Source organism: Sander vitreus, chromosome 9 (assembly GCF_031162955.1).
Source record: "Sander vitreus isolate 19-12246 chromosome 9, sanVit1, whole genome shotgun sequence".
Lineage (NCBI taxonomy): Eukaryota > Metazoa > Chordata > Actinopteri > Perciformes > Percidae > Sander > Sander vitreus.
Window position 1 is genome coordinate 22708754 of NC_135863.1, and position 20946 is coordinate 22729699.

The 20946-nt window shown below is 40.9% G+C and overlaps 1 protein-coding gene across 2 annotated transcripts in view; it reads left to right on the plus strand.

The window, feature by feature from the left end:
* The window catches only part of ddr2a (discoidin domain receptor tyrosine kinase 2a), a 32240-nt gene continuing 11294 nt past the window's right edge, over positions 1-20946 (plus strand). For both annotated transcript variants that reach the window (XM_078259348.1, XM_078259349.1), the window contains exons 1-2: positions 1-167; positions 14828-14941. In XM_078259348.1, coding sequence (XP_078115474.1) covers positions 14860-14941 — 82 coding nt within the window. In that variant the 5' untranslated portion in view covers positions 1-167; positions 14828-14859. The remainder of the gene's footprint in view (positions 168-14827; positions 14942-20946) is intronic.

Genomic DNA, 20946 nt, shown 5'->3' on the forward strand with positions numbered 1-20946 from the left:
TCAGCCCAGAGAGCACTGGTGAAGGCAACTGACGGACAGACAGTGAGCGAGCGAGAGAGAGAGAGAGAAAAGGGCTCAGATTGTAACGTCCGTCCGTCTTGACTCTCACTGGAATAATCTAAAACCATCTCTGAACAAATGGTCTGAAAGGCTGAGACATCTTAGAAGTAAGTCATTCTTTTCTTTGACACTTTTTAGCATAACTCTTTCCTCTTTTATATCATTGATTGGACTGTAAAGTCATAAGGCTTCAAACTCTGACCACCCTTCTCTGAGCCTGTGAGAGTACCTTAAAGTTCCCTTGAAATATTTCATAGTGGGAGCCTTAGCTGCATGTTTGAACTCCATGTCCCTTTTGTGTGAAGTAGCTGCTGTTTGCATGGCAGACTAGAAGAGTGGACAGCAGAGCAGAGCAGAGCGATGCCAGATTCAAACTCCTCTTTGCTGCGCTGCAGATCCAGCTGTTGCAAACTGAAGCCATTATTTGCTGGTTTTACTTTTCTGTGGTTGGATGGAATTGGGGCTCATTCCTTCATTTAAACACCTTCTCAATTTAAATAATAATCAGGGTTGAAGAAAAGAATATGAATGTCATGCAAAACTCCAGCAAAAGCTTATGTCTTTAACCTTTGAGCAATATATTTTTATTCTATAGATGCATTAACATTAAGCGCCTTCCTTAACAATTTCAAATAACAGACGTGTTAACGATTCAAGTGTCATTCTGTCTGGAGATGGGAGTGTTTACTGCATGACATGTCTATCTATTGTGCAGAATGACACAAGCTTTTTTTTTTACAGACGACAGATGAAGGGTAACTAATGTAAAAATGATGTGACTCTTATTTTAATTCCTTGCATCAAGCTAACACACATTTTTGTTTGCTTTATTGTGGCGGGGTAGTCCGGGGTATGTTTTGGAAAAGTTAAACAACTGACTCGCTTATTGTTTGCTGTGGTCAGCTGACGATATGCTGAATACTCAAGTTACAGATTTGAAACAGATTTTTGTCCCCGTGTTACATATCGTGCTTTTGTGTGTCATGGAGGTGGTGTGTATGTCCTTCAGTGTTAGGTGTTACGTAGGTGGTATGTGTAGGGGGTCCTACTGTGGTATGTGGCCAATAGGTGTTCCACACAGAGCCCTCTTTTCTACCTTGTTGAAGTTATTTGGTAAGTCAACTCGACACAGAAGAGTTGTGTCAATAGTTAAGGATATGTAGGCGCTCACAGCTCTGACATTTGAACGGTCAGCGACAGACTCAGGAGAGGTGGTCAGTCTGATCAATGGAGGCATTGTTAAAGAGAGGTCAAGCTAATGCTCAGCATCAGGTGGTTGTGTGTGTGTGTGTGTGTGTGTGTGTGTGTGTGTGTGTGTGTGTGTGTGTGTGTATGTGTGTGTGTGTGCAGGGTTTCCCCCAGTCACAGACTGATGGCAGCATTGATGTAGAGAACAGTTTCTGTGATGACAGAATCATGGATGGAATCATGAAACTGAGAATTTAAAAAAGCTATAAGACAGGCTCCAAAGGGTCCAACATTAAATCAGAGCTCAACGCTAACTGGAGAGTTTAAAATATAACTACATCTAAGTTTCCAACTTTTTTTTAAAATGTCCTAAAATACATTAAAAAAAACAATTCCCAGTGGCTTAGGCCTGGTGGGGGGCAACTTAGGCCCGGTGGGCCACCAGGCTTGCAATACACTAGGGGAAACACTGGTGTGTGTGTGTGTGTGTGTGTGTGTGTGTGTGTGTGTGTGTGTGTGTGTGACTAGGGTATCTGGACACATAGCTGCTTTTTGTTTTTGTTAATGTTGTTGTCGGCCTTAGTGTTTTCATACTGTAACATGAGTAGAACTGATTTTCTGTCTGATTAGTCAATTGCAAAAAAAATCACCAATGGCAAATTTTCAGATTAATTATATGTGATTTAACACGCAAAAATCCCAAACATTTGTTGTTTCCAGCCGCTCCAATATCATTATTTACCCCTTTGCTCAAATTTAAACCATTGTAATCAAATACAAATGGGTTTTGTCTTTAGATAGAATAGACTTTGTGCTCTGGTAACTTGTAAATGGGACATTTGCAATTATTTAGTAGTTTAGAATTGTCAATTGATTAACATAAAAGTATAAATACAGTACTGTATGATTATTAGTTGCTAGCTGGCAGGTAGGGTGTTTATTTTTGTTTTGAGTTTGAGAAGGAATCAAGCTTCAAATGTCCAGACTACATGGAACTGCAAATGAGTCTTTAACAACTTTCTAAAAAGAAATTCTTCCTAAAAATGCTTAAAACTCATTTTTGAATGTGCTTTAGACAAGTCACACCATGTACTGTAGATGACATGATGTCATATCAGCATATTTTCTTCATCTACAATATTGTGTAAGATGTCTCTATCTAGCAATCAAAAACATCAATAGTAAATCAGAGTCATAGAAATGTTTAATATTCATATTCAGATAGAAATCCACAGTTGGTTAAATGCAGCACAGGGCCATGATCTATTGTGATTTTAATGAGGAGTCTAACTTATTTTTTCTCATCTTTCTTCTTCCACTATCATTTCTCTCTTCACCCAAGTGTAGGCTTTCTTTCTGTGCAGCGCCAAATCCTGGGGAACAAAGAAGTAATAGAAGCGCAAGTAGACAAAGCAAGCTGAGGAAAACAACAAGTGAAATTACAAAACTTGACCACAAATTAAGTTTGGGAATGCACTGATCCCTGCAGATTGTGTAACAGCATAAGAGAATTCGGGCGTGGAGTTTTCCTTGAAGGCGTTTTTGTTGTGTGCTCTCTTAGTTGGATGCATAAATAGGAAACAATCTTTATCAGGGTAAATAAGTCAAATTTGTCAAAGTCGAAGGAAGGACTTATTGCTTATGACAGGGAAATATATGAAATGCCTGTGGTGGATGTCAGATGGGAGTGGATAATGTATTCACATTCAGTGTTTTTTATTTGTCCAGACAGTTGGAAAACAGAGCGGGAGACAACGTTGAACGGGGAATTGATCCCACGCCATCACTCCATTATCTAGCTGTAATTTGATATTACACACACACACACACACACACACACACACACACACACACACACACACACACACACACACACACACACACACACACACACACACACACACACTCTCTCTCACACTCACTCACTCACTCACTCACTCACTCAGGGAAGGATAGAATGAGAGAAAGAGTATAGAGGAACCACATTAGGAGTGTGTTATCACTGCATCTTTCTGACATGTCATTTCAATTAGCAACCCTTCCCTCCAGAGTTTGGAAGTTGACTGACATCCTCACATACAGACCCTAATCACACACCACAGCAAAGGCTGTAATTTCAACCCCACATTCAAAACACTGCACTGGAAGCACCCAGTGCTTACTTAGCTTAGCTGTAACTCAACGCAGACGTTGTTTGATTGGAAGTGTTTTCAAATCAATGCCTCTGGCAAGAGAAAACCAGCTGTGCACTCGCTAGCTGAGGTGCATGCTTGTAATTTGGTATAAATAGTGCATTTCAGGGAACATCATACTTTAAATGCCGCGCTGTTGACTTTGCATCCCGCACATGCTTGAACTTCGACCCTGCCCAAACCAGCACCCCACTCATCGCCTACCATTTAAGGGGGATTAGGTTACTCGTAGCCTAAAGCAGACTGCATTTGTCCCTCCTATTTCTGAGCTTTAATTACTTGTTTGTCTCTGACTTGAGTTCTGCGTCCAAAACCAGAGATGACATGGTGATTTAGCTCTAGTGACGGCAAATATGAAAACATTTTACATTTCTTCCACTGTGGAATAATTAATGAAGTTAATTTGAGGTTGCTGCTTTGATCCAGACTACAGAGAATGCCGCTCCAATCACGAAAACCAAATAATTGTAGAGGAGCTAGAAGATAGACGCACATACACATTAACACACAGTAGTCAGTGCCTACAAATCTCCTCTATGTTTGCACATGTGGCCTCAGTCATTCCTCCTTCTCTCTCTCCTATTTACGAGTGGTAGTCTCTTTTTGCTTGTCTCTCTACCTTGCTGGCCCCCCCACACCCCCTTCTGTAATTACAAGCTGTCATGGAAGATCTGCAGTAATATAACATCAAAAGGACCTCATGATGTGCCGCAGGCTGCCACTGTGTACAAATGACAGCCTGGGGACAGTGAATGAGTTGTCACTGCTGATGTATCAGGCTGTATGGGCAACTGCGGCCTTTTTATAGAACTGTTACTATCTACTCTCATATTGTTTTTTTATTTGAATGTCTATAAAGTGGATCTACGTTTTATCAGTGGTGAAACATGACGTACGGTACTTTAGTACAATTTTAAGATGTTAATATCTAAAATATTAAACCATTGATTCCCATCCTTTTTGGCCCGTGACTCGTAATAAAAAAAAGCTGTGTCAGGCTGGGGCCCATTGTCACGTTGTAGATGTCTGTACGTTGTTCGCAGTTCCACCAAAGAGGCTAAACTTCTCTGATAGCTTCATTTCAATGACTGGTCAGATTATACAATATTTACACAAAAAAAGAAAAGATTAGAGAAAAGTCCAAAATCGGAACACAAATGTGTGTAGCAGGACTGTTTTTTTTCCTTTCCAACTCTCACGACCCCTCAGATTTATATTGTGTTATTATTAAGTTTTTAATGGGGGCCGGACCCTTAGTTTGGGAACCACTGGACTAAAATACTTTAAACTAGCTTCACCTCAACCAACTACAACAGTAAGATACTACTTACACATTTAGCTGACAATAGTTTTGTACTGCAGAATAGAGCAGTGCACATTAGTATAGAATATGATATTGTCCTTAACAAAGCTAAAGCTCTTTCACTCTTTGAAAAGTGGTGAATGCACATTATAATGGGGTGCTGGTATTCTTTGAGTCATTATATGCATAGTTCAAGAATATAGATGTATTTTTTCTGTTGAAATTGGGGAAAGCACTTCTCATCTTAGCTGAATGCATAAATGCTCTTGATTTAAGCAGCAAGCAGGGGATGGACATCTGCTTTAATGGGGGAAATGGAAAAAAGAGGTTCTTGGCACGGACCGGTGTTTTTCCAATCTGACAGTGTAGCTGTAAAGTTCCGGGCCTGGATATTCAATCAAAATGGATTTCCAGTCAAAGATTTTACTCCTTACACAACCCTTGTCATTGCACGGTATTCAATCAGTCTTTGTTGAAATGTTTGGTAGATTTAGCAAGAAGATAAAATACAGCCTCTCCTGCAGTTTCTCACTTGCTTTCTCCCTTGTGGCCACTCAGCATCAGCTGGTAGCCTTTACGAGCACCTGCACACTGGTGTGAACAGTTCATGTCCTCAGGCAATTATAGGTTCCTAATGGCAGCATCAGTGAGGAGCTTACAGCAGCTATGTGGTATGCAGGCAGGTGTGCTCCTGCCAGAGACTGTCGAACCACAATGAAAGCAGTTACAGTGTCAGTTCAAGACAAACCTGAAACCTTAACCTCTGCTTCATTACAAGATTCACCAGATGGATTCAAAGCCCTGCAGCTCCGCCTGTGAAGCAGTACAAAACCTTTGCTTTTCAGCAGATTGTTGTTTTTATCCACTCTAACATGGAGCAATGCTCAAGATCTGCATTGTATATCATTACATGTGCATATGTGGTGTAAGATATCCTACATTTCTCCACAGATGTTGCATCTTACCCAAACAATAGAGGATTGTTTCTTTACCAGTCAAGAAATTTGTGTGTGTGTGTGTGTGTGTGTGTGTGTGTGTGTGTGTGTGTGTGTGTAGGCCTGCATGCATGTGCGTGCCCCTCATTCTGAGATTTTACTGCTGTGTGTTTACATGGCTCCACCTGGGTCTGATCGGGAAATGTGATTCGGATTTCATGCATTCCCATAAAAATAAAATATCTGTGATGCTATGTTACAGCCTTCAGGGAGAAACAAGACGATATAATAGAAAGCACATGTGGATGGTTACGGTGCGCAGCATATGGGCACACTGTATAGCAATCAGGCCCCAGCACCAACAGGGCATCATAAACACACATACGCACCCTTATACTGTGTATGCAGTTTATAGCTATGAATGAAGCCTAGGCATGGTGTCTGGGTTCAGGAAGGAGCTCTGAATTGAGTAAGAATAGTTGTTGATATTATTTAACTTTTTGCAAATTACACCTGCCTTGTCTTAACAGCTCATATACGCTTGTTTGCCATTGTTTATTGGTTATTCATTTTTGGGCCCAAAGCTTTCCCATCTACAACTGAACCGGGGATTTTGTGGTTATATGGTATAGGTGTTTACCACCAGGCCCACGCAATACATTTATGGCACCAGATAGAGCTAGAAGCTAACTTTTATCTGTGGTCCCTTTTGAGAAATGTAAGCAATTATGTGGCACTTTTATACCATTACAGCATCCAACACATTTTACCAAAAGTTGGGAATTGTCAAATACGTATTAGTACATGTAGTACAAGTACATGAGTTGTGAAAAAGCAAGAATTCAAAATCCCATATTTTGATAAAATATGTTGAACACAAGATGTTTCATTAACTTGTCACATTGTTATTCGAATTATGTGAAAGTATTGTAATTACATTCCCCATTTAAAGTCATACAGTTTAACAGACATGATGACCTGCGTTTGAGCATCGTGATTATGAATGAGGAGATGTAATCGTCTAGCCTCCGCCTCTCAGGCAATCCTGGGTAGCTTTCAGTTGTTCTTGACCCTCTTAGCCTCCACTGGTTGCTCACACTTCTGTGGAGGCTCATGTAAAGCCCCAAGTGTTGACGCTGCTCTGTGTGTGTGTTTGGGTGTGTGTAGAGACAGAGGCAGGGAACAGATCCAGGTAAACCGTGCGTGTTGACTTTACAGACTTTCCCAGGGTGCAGGGCCTGGTAGTACACCAATGTTACTCTGTATGCTGGGCTCGACCCTCCAAAAATAAATCTGATTTATTTATACAAACAAGAAAGCCTGGGAAACCAAAATAAAAACCGCCGGAGGACATGGCAGCGATATCTTACTGAATGTAGGAGAGTGTGTTCCTGGGGTTGTAAGATGAGGAAGAGGTGGATGTGTGTGTTGCAAGAATAGTTATTTATGACCTGAGTAACACATTTGGAATCTCACCTGTGAATCTGCGATGCATATGATTTGTTTTTCTGATTCAAACAGTAGAGTACAGGTATCTACAGAATGTGTGTTTCCTGGTTGAGGTCTGTGGGCTCACGGGTTTCTGAGGTGTGTATCTGTCCTTCACCACTTCCAGAACTAGCCAAGAGGGAGCTGTTATTTACAGGGGAACAGACTTCAGGGGAACAGATTTCTCCCAGAAGTAGAAATTCAAGTCAATAGTCAGTTCGGTAAAGTTCTGCTCCAAGTTGACACAATAAACTCTGCTTGCTGCTTATCAACATTTGGTGTTTATAATGGGGTTATGTATGAGCTCATAGCTTTGATACAGATATCAACGACGTTTACTTCCGGGATTGTTCAGGAGCCGCCGGAAATTTGGCAGGATGTCTGTCATTTAGGCCGGATGTCCGTCTTTTGCTTTCTTTGTGTTGGCATTCTAAACTCTAAACTATGAGGACTATGGTTAGCTGCTCCTCAGATCTCTGCAGGGTAAATCCAGACAGATAGCTAGACTATCTGTCCAATTAGAGTTTTCTGTTGCACGACTAAAACAACTTTTGAACGTAAACATGTTCCACCGAAACAAATTCCTTCCCAAGGCTATTTTGCAGTGGAGCCGTGGCTCTGTCTGGCGCTTAGCGCCGCCCAAGACGATTGTGATTGGTTTAAAGATATGCCAATAAACCAGAGCACGTTTTTCTCCCATCCCGGAATGCTGTGTGGACTAGCCAGACCCTCCTTTGCATCGCTGTGGAGGAAGGTCTGGCAATGTGAGACTATGTTTATAATAACCTATCTGAGTAATACTGTCAAGTCTGAATGTAGCTGTGATGGAGCACTTTAGCCTACCATATCTGTTAATACATCTACAGACAGATATTAGTCTAAGTGAGCAACTTGACATGTTAGATATTGTGTTTACCTTGGAATTACATGCCATAACTCCCACTGGTACAGTAGATACAGTCATTTGTCACCACATTCAGCAACATTTACTTCATATGGATCCTCTGGGAGAACAGTACCATAAACGGCTGTCATGCTATAACATACTTAGTTATGAAAAGATTTTGAGAGATAGAACTGTTGGTTATGTATTTTGTATTTATTTTGTCTCTAAAAGATTAACATTACATGTATTTTTTTTAAATGTACCCACATTTGCAGCCCAAATTGTGTTTCTGTTTACCAAATACAAAGGACAGATTACTGATAGTGCCCACAACGTTCCCTGGGCACAGGAGATATGTTTGTACATTTAATACTTGAATATTAAAGAATTGTTGGCAATATAATGTGAAATAAATAGAAAAATATGATCTGGGTCTTTGGCCTTTGGAGACTCATTTTATAACGTGTGAATGGTTTTTAATGACAGTATATGGATATGTATAAAATCAGAGTGAGGAGCCCTCTAAAGAAGCTGTGCTCAGGGGCCTCCTCATTCCACATCATGGTCACAAATGTCTTTTTTAACTGAGGTACAGTAAAGTCTATTATTTTATATCCCTCAGTGAAATATGTAGGAATATATGAGGCCAACTTTCCTTTATGAGTTATTGCCTAGACATTTATAACATATAGTGTGAAGGTACAGCACAGTAAAATTGATGTGAAACTCATCTCTGTCCTTTTTGGTGAAGTCATATTTTTTTCTTTTCCCATTCTGCTGTGTCTTCTTATTTTGTTCTATATGCGTTTGGATCTGCTCTCACAGAACAACGTGTAATACTTTAATTTGATGAGAAAATGCTCCTTTGGACCTTTGAAATGTGTCAAACATGCTTCTTTACTTTAAAGGACCATATTTTGATTACTTTATACACTTTCAGCTTAAGTTTATTTTTTGTTCCTTTTCTGAAAGCTTTTCGAAGTGTCAGTGGACCTGACTTTGGTTTATTTAGATAAATATGACCCTGGAATGAGCCGTGCGGTGGTATAGACTTTCATGAAGGTTAGCTGTATGACAGATATGAGATCAGAGTCTGGATTTTTTTTACATCAGGCTGAATTTAGAACTTGACTGAAAAAGAGTCTGCAGCCACGCTAGCAGCTCTGTGAGGCTGTACTTATGTACTTACTTACTTATTAGCTAAATGCTAATGTCGGCAGCTAACATGCTCACAATAACAATGCTTACATGCTGATGTTTAGCTAGTAGGCTATAATGTTTACTATGCTCACTATTTTAGTCTTGCATGTTAGCATGCTAACATTTGCTAATTAGTACTGACGAACAAAGAACCTTCAACAGTACTCTTTTGATGCCATAATCCCTCTTTAGACACGTCAGACCAGGGATGGCTTTTTTTTTAAGATAATTTTTTTGGGCATTTTAGGCCTTTGACAGGACAGCTGAAGACAGGAAAGGGGAGAGAGAGGGGGAATGACATGCAGCAAATGGCCATGGTTCTGAATTGAGCCCACAGCCGCTGCGGTAAGGACTGAGCGATACTTCTTTACGCTGAGGCCGGCGGCTCGCCGGCCGAAAGTTGCAAGGGTGTTTTTTCTGCTCACAGGCGCTAGAGGGAAGCGAGACGACCACCATTCAACCCGAAAAAAGTCATATAACCATTCCAATGACTCCGAAGCTGTTCAGTTAAGGTAAATTAAGCTTAAAAAACGGCATAGTTCCCCTTTAAACCAATCACAATCGTCTTTGGCGGCGCTAAACGCCAGATGGAGCCTCCTTAAAATAGCCTCAGGAAGGAACTTGTTTTGGTGGAACATGTTTAAAGTTCAAAAACTGAAAACTCAGATTGGACTGATAGTCTAGCTAGCTGTCTGGATTTACCCTGCAGAGATCTGAGGAGCAGTCAACCATAAATTGACCGGAGTTTAAAATGCCAACACAAAGAAAGCGAAAGGTAACAGACATCCGCCGAAATGAAAGCCATCCGGTGGAATTTCTGTCAGCACCTGAACAATCCCGGAAATTAAATGTCGTCGATATAGACTACTGTGGTAGGGTTTGTGGACAGGTATCTGTACCTCCCCCATCCCAACCCTACTTACCTCCTCCTATTTCCCCCTTTGACTCTCCTGCTACCAGTTTATGTTCGACGGCCTGCATTGTGACAAGTTAGCTGCCTGTGACAAACCGTTGAGCTCAATTCTCATCAAAAAAGTAGGTGGACCCAGTTTACCTGGGCGCCATGGTTACAGAAGGGAGATATCCAAACCAAACTTTGCCTGGTAATGTCTGGTGGTCGTAACTGAATGAATTGTTTAATCAAGTACCAGTACATGGAAGGATTTCTTTTTCTTTTTCGGGAAAATAAACTCTGAAGCATTACTTCAGCATCACTGGCCCACAGTATGTGCTCCTGCATGCTTAATAACAAGGGCCCAGAGGTTGAACCTATACTGTATATCCCTCTTTTCTCTGCTCCTACATGCAGGTGGGGAAGGCGTCTGCTTGTGACCTAGATCTCCTGTCTTTTTCCTGCTCCGTCTCTCAGGAGCTATGAGAATAAATTCACCAAAGGGTTTATGCAGCTGGTCCTCGTTGCGGTCCTCTGTCTCAAATCCCACCAGCTCTCTTTTACCATTACTTCTTGAGATTTCAGTTCTGAAAAATCAGTGTTACTGAAAGGTGTAGCTGTGGAAATTAATTTTAAAGAGCAATGCCCACTTGTCAAACATACATTTGCACCTACTATGAAATGATACAACTTCTGTGTGGAAAAACTCAAGTTTAACGACAGGAAGAGCATAATAAATACAATGCTATGGACACTTTTGAAATGTAAACACAGTAAGTTGAAATTTAAATCTTCATAAACTTATTACAGTTTTCCCCTTAAACGTTAGAAATATGTCTTTGAAAGTGAAAAGGAAAAACTCCTGCAGCAGACACCAGTGTTGTAGTACTCGAGATCGGTCTTGGTCTTAAACCGGCCTCAAGACCACTTTTTTCTTTGAAGGTCTCGTCTCGGATTTGACCGCATTTTTTACTCTGTCTTGTCTCGGTCTCGGCTAAAGAGGACTGGATTTTATTTCAAGACGGATCAAGACCACAACTGCAGAGATATCATCAAATTGCCTCTGCATTGTCTAATTTTATGTGTTAACATCATTACTGTGATTGGATGTCAAACTTCCTGCTTCAAATGCAACCAATAACTAGACTAATTTTTTATTTGAAGTTTGTTACTGTTAACCCCCTCTCCCCGCCCCCTTAATACGCCCAAGAAAGTGAATGCGGGAGACAGGAGAAGCTCTGCCTGTTCCGCGCTGCTGACTGATCTGACATTACTATAACAGAGGCCACTGGTGGAATAATAGCTGTTCACTTCACACAGGTGAGAGCACAGCTGGAACCACAGGAGGCAATAGCAAAACAACTGATACACAGGAATTTTTTTTCTCACATTTAAACAATCACTAAACCACAAGTATCTAGAAAGTTATAGAATATCAAAAATGGCTTGGATCTCATATTTACAGCTTTAACTCTGAGGATAAAACAAAGAACAGTGAGAAACGTTCTTTTTGAAGCATTTGAAGGTTAAAGCCTACCATAGGCTTTTAAATTGATAAAAGCATTTTTCCTAGGCAGTCCCAGTTCTTAGTGCATGTTGATGCAGTATTAAAATCAATTAATTGATATAGGTATTTTTTGAGTTGTGTGTGTGTGGTACAGCAGCCAAAGCAGCTAGGGATTGTTTTTGAAGAATCTACCAAGTGGATGTGTTCATGTACTGGGGCGATACTCATCATCTACGGTGTACCACTTGGAGTAAAACCCTAAAATTGAAAATTGAAAAAGAATTGATTTGGCTTGAGATTCAGCCTCTTAGGCTCAGCTGTACTGTAGGTTGTCAGATTTGGTCTAAACTGTCAGCCTCCGCTATCATTTGTAAAGCTCAGCTGTGCTTTGAGACGAAGGCTAACTTTACCATGTAACATGTAAGTTATGCTAACAAAAGCTCGATAGCATATTATGTCATTGATCTGAAAGTGCAGCTGAGGCTGACAGGAGTTTGATCTGACAGGAGTTTGATCATTAGAGATATTGTAACTTCTCATGAACTATTGTGTTGGAGAAGTAGACATTTTTTACCTGTTGATAAAAAGTCAAGAGAATTCATCCGATCGGGACCTATGCTACATTTATGATAATCCAACAGTTTTGGATATATTTTAATCTGGACTAAAAATGTAAAAAGACTGAGAGACTGACCTACATCCCCAGTTATAGCATGCTTTGGAAAACGGTGAGCAGTAATGCAAAATGTATGTGATTTGCAGTAAATGGGCTAAAACATGCAAACACACCATTATGGTCCTTTGAGAACCAAAGGTCAGTTCTCCTCCCCGATACAGCACAAGCAGTCTTTACATAAATGTTCTCAAGCACATGGTAAACACACATTTTGACTTCCAAATGCACACAAGCCATCAGGTGTTTATGTTTCATTAGCTATGAAAAGCCAAAAGGAGTTAAGCTTAGTAAAGGCGTCTCAGTGGGAAGTGGCTGTAATCTGAAGCTGCAGGAAATGGAAGTAAGAAAAGCAATACGATTATGTGTTAAGGCACAATGAAAGAGGCAAGTCAGACCTTAATTAGTGCCACAAAATTCAACGGGTGGACCATCAACGTTGGTCGCAAGAGATTAGTTTAAGGCAGTTTTACTACAGAATTACTTTAAAGGTCGGTTTGAGCATTTAGGTTTTGATTCAAGAGACTTTGGAGAATCAATTTGAATCCACAGCGCCTGTCTATGGAAAAAACAATCTTTTGATATTTCCAAATACACATGTCCAGTCATTGTAGCCAGGATATGTGGAAAGCTGAGGAAATCGTTCTTCAATATCTGGTATCTTTACAAAATCAAGCCTGCTGGTTAAAAATAAGAGTACATTTTGGCATGAGCTCAAAATCAACAGGCCTGGATTTGTTTCCCATAATGATATGTATGTGAACCTGCTGCTCATATATGTCAGAGGTTAATTTGGACAGAGGTGAACTGGAGCGTTAGCAGACAAAGTCTCTGCTGGTGGAGACCTGTTGAACATAAGCAACAAGAGATAAGCATAGAGATGATATTTTTGGAATAATACTCTACAGTCACTGACAGCAGATTGAACAGTATGTATGAAAGCCTGTACTGTAGTCCATTCATGTCTCATTGACCGGAGCGGAGCACTGCAGCCCTGAGCGGCATGCTGCTGATCCTTCTGTTATTTCAATGGGGAAACGTCAGGAAAAGGTTGATTTTGGCCGGTGATGAAGACCAGGATACGTCTGATACACACACACACACACACACACACACACACACACACACACTGATGTCTCTCTGTGAAAATTCCCACAGTCCTCTGGTAGTTTTGTTTTGTGTCGTGTGTAATTGGGTTAAGATAACCCTGCTATATTGATGCCTTTTAGTATTTAAATATTTACATTGGAGTTGTAGCAGAAAGCCAGTCGCCTGCACTACAATAAAGATACAAAATCATTAGATAGTGGTGAAATAACACAAAAGCAGTGGAAAACTAAACACAAAAAATAAGTGTAAAAGTACACAAAACATGAACACTTGATTTTTCTCTCTACTAACACCAAAGTGTCTCATTTGCTGCAGTTTTGTTACATAAGATGCAAATAACATGGTGTGAACAATAAAACTGAGTTATATAACAGAGACTTTGAGCAGCAGTAAAAGTGCCCCAGTTGGTTTATCTCGGTCAATAATTACACTAAGCTGAAGCAAACTAAGTGGAAGCTTTTGCTAATGTGGGTGTAAACAGCACATCCTTGTCCCATTGTCAACATTTTTTTTTGGGGGGGGCTTTTCCCTTTATTATATAGTGACAGTGGATAGAAAGGAAAGTGGGAGAGAGATGGGGGATGACACGCAGCAAAGGGCAGCAGGTCGGATTCGAGCCCGCGCCGCTGCAAAGGACTCAGCCTACATGGGGCGAACGCTCTTACTGGGTGAGCTAGAGGCCGCCCGTTGGCAGCATTTAATAAGCAAAGGTGTGTGTGAAGTTACAGAAGGGTGTATGCATTGCCATGTTAGTCCATTTTTTTTTTTTCAAACTCTGCATTTATGAAGTCACATCACAAGGGAAATGTGGACAGAAACTCGTTGAAACTGGTTGTTTTACTCTGCTGTTGGACTAAAGTGGTCAGATGGAGGCGGCTTGTTGGCGCTGTATCTGTGCAGCTGAAGTCATGTCTGTGACTCAGTGTCTCTTTCTCCCCTTCCTCCATCATTTATTCATTCATCATTTGTTCCTACAATTAGCGCGTAATATGTACAATTATAAAAAATTAAATTAAAAAGCTTCATTTTAATTGTATATGAACTGAGACTATTGTGTCTTGTATGGTTGATATTGAAATATTGCCACTGTTAGAATTTAATGGGCCTTCGCTCATAGAGTGATAAAGCACTATGTAAATGGAAAATCTCAGTTTGGTGGCAATTATTTTGTCTTTTAATGAGTGGAATAAAAACAGGCTTCAAATTAAACTCCCATTTTTCCCTTGTATATGCAAACAAACGTTTGGTTCCCATGAACACAGAGTAGTGATTATAAAATAAAATGTGCTTACAGACTGAGCTATTTTTCACAGTTTTAGCCTTGTGGTTAAACTGTATATTAAGCTGTGTACCGCACATTTGCGTAACCTGCTGTGTCCATCTTGTCTTTCAGATTGGAAGCCTGTCACTGTGCGTGAGTTTGGGATGAAGCACCTGTGGGACGTTCACTTCCTCCTGCTCATCCTCCTCTACCTGTTAGGTGCCGTCACATCACAGGTCAACCCAGGTCTGTGCTGCCGCGAGAGGGCAAACTGCATCTCCCATTTATCTGTGCTATGAGTTAGGTGTCTCAAGTCTCTGAATGCAACAAGATCATAATGGAGAGTTTGTGAATACCGTGAAATTAGTTTTGTGAGTTTTGGGTAGTGTTTGGTGCTCCAGTCCAGTCTGATTTTGATTTTGGATAAGTGCTGCTTTGTGGGAGCCATGTGGTCCCCTCTCTCTGCTTTGGCCTCTTTGATCCCAGCATGCACGCCTTTCTCGTACGGGTGGTTTTTTTGTGATGTCAATAAAAAAGGACCAGTAATTTTTTAACAAGGAAATAGAGTAGCAACATTTTGTGGACAGAGACAGAGTCAAATAGGAACCAAAGAGAGGTTTTTGGTTATTGTTGACATTGTAGAAATACAGCAGATATTTGCCAGTACAAACCTCAATCTGGCTGCTGTTTATGACTTCAGTCTCAAAGCTTCTGTCATCACGCTGAGTTTTCTTTATCGTTGAAGGGATAATGAATGTCATGTGTTCAGATCTAAACAGTAATTAATGATGGTTTTGTCAGAAAAGTTCAACACAGAGTTTACAGGTCACCCTGACCTCACTCTGCCAAGCAGTGTTTAAAAAGAAAGAAAAAAACAGTGGAAAAAACCGCCCCGTCACTTCCACATCCTCCCGCCTTACTCCATCCCGCTTCCACTTTCAAAATAAAACTTTTGACTATATATACCACACTGTTATACAAGTGTAAATCCAATTTCTTTTTGAGAGTGTATGAGAATAAAAACAGACATGAGGTCATGATGACAGGCCTGGGGTTTTTCTCAGTCAACAGTGCTGAATCAAACATTACATTTTTTAAACCAAAACAAACAAAAAGTTACGTTTAACAGCAGTTGTTTTCTAGATCGCTTGCCCATACCTTGAATCATTTGAGCTGTACAGACATGCACAAATACACACACAGATCAGTTTTGGGCTTAAACACACACTCAAAACCTGGCTTTCCCTGTTTGTCATTTATTCATTCTTTGTGCCAAAGCTAATAGAATAAAAGACAGAGCGAAGAGTTTTATGAGGAGTTTTAACAAAAAAAGTGAGGAAAGAAATAGAGAGGGTGAGCAAGATAGAGATCACACAGTGCTTTTATAGAAGGAGTTTCAAGTAAAATAGTGTGTGCATGCTGTGGTTACTTTCATGCGCAAGTCTCCTTACATATATATATATATTAATAGCTACATGTTTGGCCTATTTAACCAGATGTGAATGTAACATAGGATATTTGAAACATTCAGCTGCAGTGTTTGTAAGTGCAGTGTTAGCTCTTTTGAATTCAAAACTTTTGATTGTAGCTATTTTATGAGGCATCTTCTCAACTACACTTAATTTGGGATTTCAGTGTTTGACCCTTGTGGTAGTGACTTTCTGTGCTTGTCTCTCTTCTTACTGTGTGTGTGTGTGTGTGTGTGTGTGTGTGTGTGTGTGTGTGTGTGTGTGTGTGCCTGCTCACATGCATACTGTATACTCGCATGCACACGCATACTGTGGATCCAGCTATCCCACTGGAGTCTGTGGCTAATGCATACCAGACATTCTGACAGAAGGAAAGTCCATTGAAATAGGCTCTGTCTTTCTCCCCAGCACTGTGTGTGTGTGTGTGTGTGTGTGTGTTCCCAGTATTTGACCACTCATAAGTCATGAAAAGGACTGCTTCTGCATCTGATCATGGTCAAAGTTCAACAAGTTCACCATTCAAGACAAACTTTAGTATCTGTAATCGGACCCAAGGGATTTCTTCACTTAAAAACCATGATTATTTAAAAGAAAAAAAATCACCTCCAGTGTCACTAAAAGCTTAAATCTCAACCTGCTCTAATATATGGAAGCAGGATATATCCACCTATAATTCTGTCTAATGCTTTAGTTCTGCTGCATTGAGAAGAGAGTCATTTTTCCAAGGTCTGGAAAATATTCATGGCTGAATATAGTAGAGCTGAGATGTTGGGTGATGCCAACTTTCCCCAGTTTAAAATTCCCAAGCAATTGAGTTATACCATCCCTGTCTTTCCCATTTTACTCGTGAGTGGGCGAACTTTATTTCACTGTGGAGGGGGAGGAGGTGTGGGCACAGTAGCCAAATATCAAGCAGTACTATTATTGTGTGGGCTTCTTCTCGTGAGGATGTTTAGAGTAAACCTTGAATGAATGAATGAGTGAATTAATGGATTAGAACTTTCTCTTTGAATCACACATCACTTTAAGACTTTGTCTCTTTTGATAGTGTCACGGTTCATGTCGGGAAAGCGAGGCTTGGACCCAGATGCAGTGGAGACGAGAGCAGAGTAGTGTTCAAAGATTTAATAAGCAAAAGGTATAACAAACGGTGTCCTGAAGTCACAGGCAAAAATATGCTTCCAAAAAATACAGAGGGGTACAACAAGACCAGGAACATGGAAACTAGCTAGAATACTAGCAACATACCTTACAAGACAAAAAGAAGCACGACAGAACCCAACATATAGAAACAGCACGCAACAAAATACAATGATCTGACAAGAGACAAAGACAGAACAGGAACTAAATACACCAGGTGATGAACACTAACAAGGGACAGGTGATACAACAGGTGGAACAAATCAGGGTGGGGCAAAACAATCAAAAAGGCGGGAAACAAACAAAGACAGGAAGTAAGCTGGACAAGACAAGGGAGACAAGATAGACTACAAAATAAAACAGGAAACAGAACATAACAGAAAAACAAGACTACCACAATAAGACGGAACAAAATACCAAAACCCTGACAGATAGAAGAAATAATCTTCCTCTGAGGCTATATCTTGTTAATACTCATGCTATGTTTAGCGTGTCACAGGTAAACATTATACGGTTTTATCACAAAGGTAAAACACACTGTACCTCACCATGTTTGTTGTTTCATTTTTGGGATCCCATTCCACTGTTAAGAGCAACTGACTGAATGTAACGGCATGTCTTTAAAGCAGTGGCGTGAACACATTTTATTCATATCACCTTGTGAAGTTGTTGTGGCGATCGTGTCAGCTAACAGTTGCCTATTTATACATCCAGCAGACATAAAAATTAGCATTCAATTTTCACTCTCTTTTTAGCTTTGCTTTGCTCTCCCCCAACTCCTGAGGGAAATGTATGACTCTTTAACTGCTAAATGCTTTACTATGTTCACAAGTTAGTCGCTGACTTTAGTTTTGACTAGTTTTTTGCTACTGTAAAACGGTAAAACTGAAACAATGGACTAAAAGGCGCTTAAAAGCTCCAAGTAGCTGATTAAAACGGCAGAGTTGTTTGATAAGTCTCTGTGAGTTTGATCAATTGTTAATATAAAAATATTAAATAGTGCAGCTTTCAAACAACTGACTCTTGGGACAACAGGATCTTGAGTTGTAATCCTGTAATTTCTTAAATATAAATTGTGGCCACGGTGTAGATGTAATACATGTAATACATGTAATAAAGTAGACAGTACATTTATAAGCAACACAACAAAAACGGCCCTCGATGGACAGGTATCATCCAGCAGATGTGAACATCAACTTGCAAGACGACGAGTGTTTGTGCGCATGTGCGTGCGCTTGGTGTGTGTGTGTGTGTGTGTGTGTGTGTGTGTGTGTGTGTGTGTGTGTGTGGAGCCAGCGGTTGGACAGCAAACACTACAGAACAAACCTGCCTTTCAGTAGTCAGGGTGCGGTTAAAATCAAGAGGTGAGAGAGAGGGTTTGGTCCATTACTCCTTCAACTCTCTCTCTCTCTCTCTCTCTCTCTCTCTCTCTCTCTCTCTCTCTCTCTCTCTGTCTCTCTCTCTCTCTCTCTCTCTCTCTCTCTCTCTTTCTCTTTCTCTCTCTCTCTCTCTCTCTCTCTCTCTCTATTCCTCATCACACAAGGCTGGTATTTTTCCACCTTTTTCTGGGGTGATATTTTTAGATACTGTGGCCAAATGTTGAGCCTGATGGGTGATGTGTGTCTGAGTGTGGGGGGGGGAAATCAGTGTATGTGTGCGTGCTTCCAAACAAACACACTCGCCTGCCCCCATAGCTCACCCCAGGGCTCACCTCTGAGTGGGTTGGGTGGATAAATAAACACAGCAAAAACCAACATTTTGAAGAGCGGTCACACATCCGGCACGATATATACTGAAACCCGTCTCTCTGACTCTCTCGAGGATGTGGTTAAAGACTCTGATAATGACTCCTATTTTCATCAATTATGTCCCAGGCAATTATTCAATGTTTTCCCCAACTAGTGATGTTGCATTTTCTCTGTGTGTATATATCGTCTATTTTACTGGCAAGACTTCATAGCAGAATTACATTATTTATGTCACCACCTCATACCACACAACATTCACACAAACATCCCAGCATTATCACTAAGAGTTCTTCTAGTCTTTTTCACAATATGTATCATCCCAGTGTGAGACAGTAGGAGTAAAAGATGCTGCACTCTGGTCATCTCTTTCTTCGTCTCGTTTACACTCTTCCTACCTCTGTGTGAATGAGGCTCATGTGCTGCTGTTCTGGCTCTCACAACGCCAATAACCTCAAACCCATAACCTCTGGACCAGGCTGCAACACTGCACCAAAGATACATACAACATTTCAGCTACTTTATGCCAGTGATTATCATTCCAGCTTTTCCATTTTCAAACACTGACGTTGCTTGTCATCTTATCCTGCCCTGATTTGATTTAAAAATCATTTATTGGAGATCTCTGCTGTTTGTCTTGAAGCGTGTTCTGGCGATTTGTGTTTTACTACAGCTATCGTACGTGCACTTTGAGCACCGCACCTATCATTAAAATTGTTACGTAATTATGCAGCCAAGGATACTGCTAACATGCTGAGAATATGAGAAGAGTAAGATGATTTTTGGTGATGTGGTCTGCTCATAGCCAAGGCAATCTGGTGCGAGGAGAGAAATAGGAGTGCAGTGGAGGGGTGTAAACATTTGGGGATAAGTGATGAGGGCTGCAGCGAAGAGGGCAGCATGGAACAAAGGTTAGAGAGGACAAGATGAAAGGAGGACAGAGGAGGCGAATTTAGACATCTGGAAGAGTTTTTGTTTGTGCCTCCTTTAAGCTGTCACTGTGTCACTGCCAAGACGAAGCCTGCCTGCGTGCGTGTGGTTGCATCTACGCAGGGTTTTGTGTGCACAGATATTTGAGCAGCATATCAGATCATCAGTCCATCAGGGGATTTTCACATCGTGACTTTTAAGCAAATATTTGGAGGAGATCAAGTAAGAGGAAGAGAGAATCACAGGGAGATAAAAAGGAAGAAATAAAGAGCTGGAGAGGGACAGAGAAGGCCTTGAACTTCGAGCTCTGCTGTTGCTGGCATCTGCTCAAAGTTTTTTAAGGCCAGGTTTACTGAGTCAGTCTCCCTTTAACTTCTTCCCACAGCTCCACTGAAAGCCGCAACCCAACGCTATCACAAACGCAGAAATCAAGTTTTTCCAAAGGCTCTTTCATCCATAAATGAGGCTAACTAGTGGTCATATCCTGTTAGGTGGTGTTATCAATGTTAGGCCTAAACATAAGATCACCTCAACCCTGTAGATAACACGCGATGGAAAAGTGCTCTTTCATTTTTGCTCTTGGAAACAGCCAGAAATCAGTAGATTCATTCAGAGTCTTGTAAAAGTTAATAGATACCATGTTGACGTCAGGTCACGCTCAGTTAGCCACTAGCCAGCTGAGTCCTAATGAGATGAAGTTTTTCTAAATGACGCTGTTAACTTTTATCACCTCTCGCCATTGAATGGAACAAAAGAAAAGAGTGAGGGGAGAGACCACACAGGAGGAGTGAGAGGAGGGCAGAGGAGACATGAGGGGGTGGACGGGCATGCAGGAAACAGAGCAGGGCACATTGCTTCTGTTGACCGCACAGCGGGGGCGTGATGGGCTGAAACCTGCCAGCTTTACCACACACACGCACACACACACACGCACACGCACACACACACACACACACACACACACACA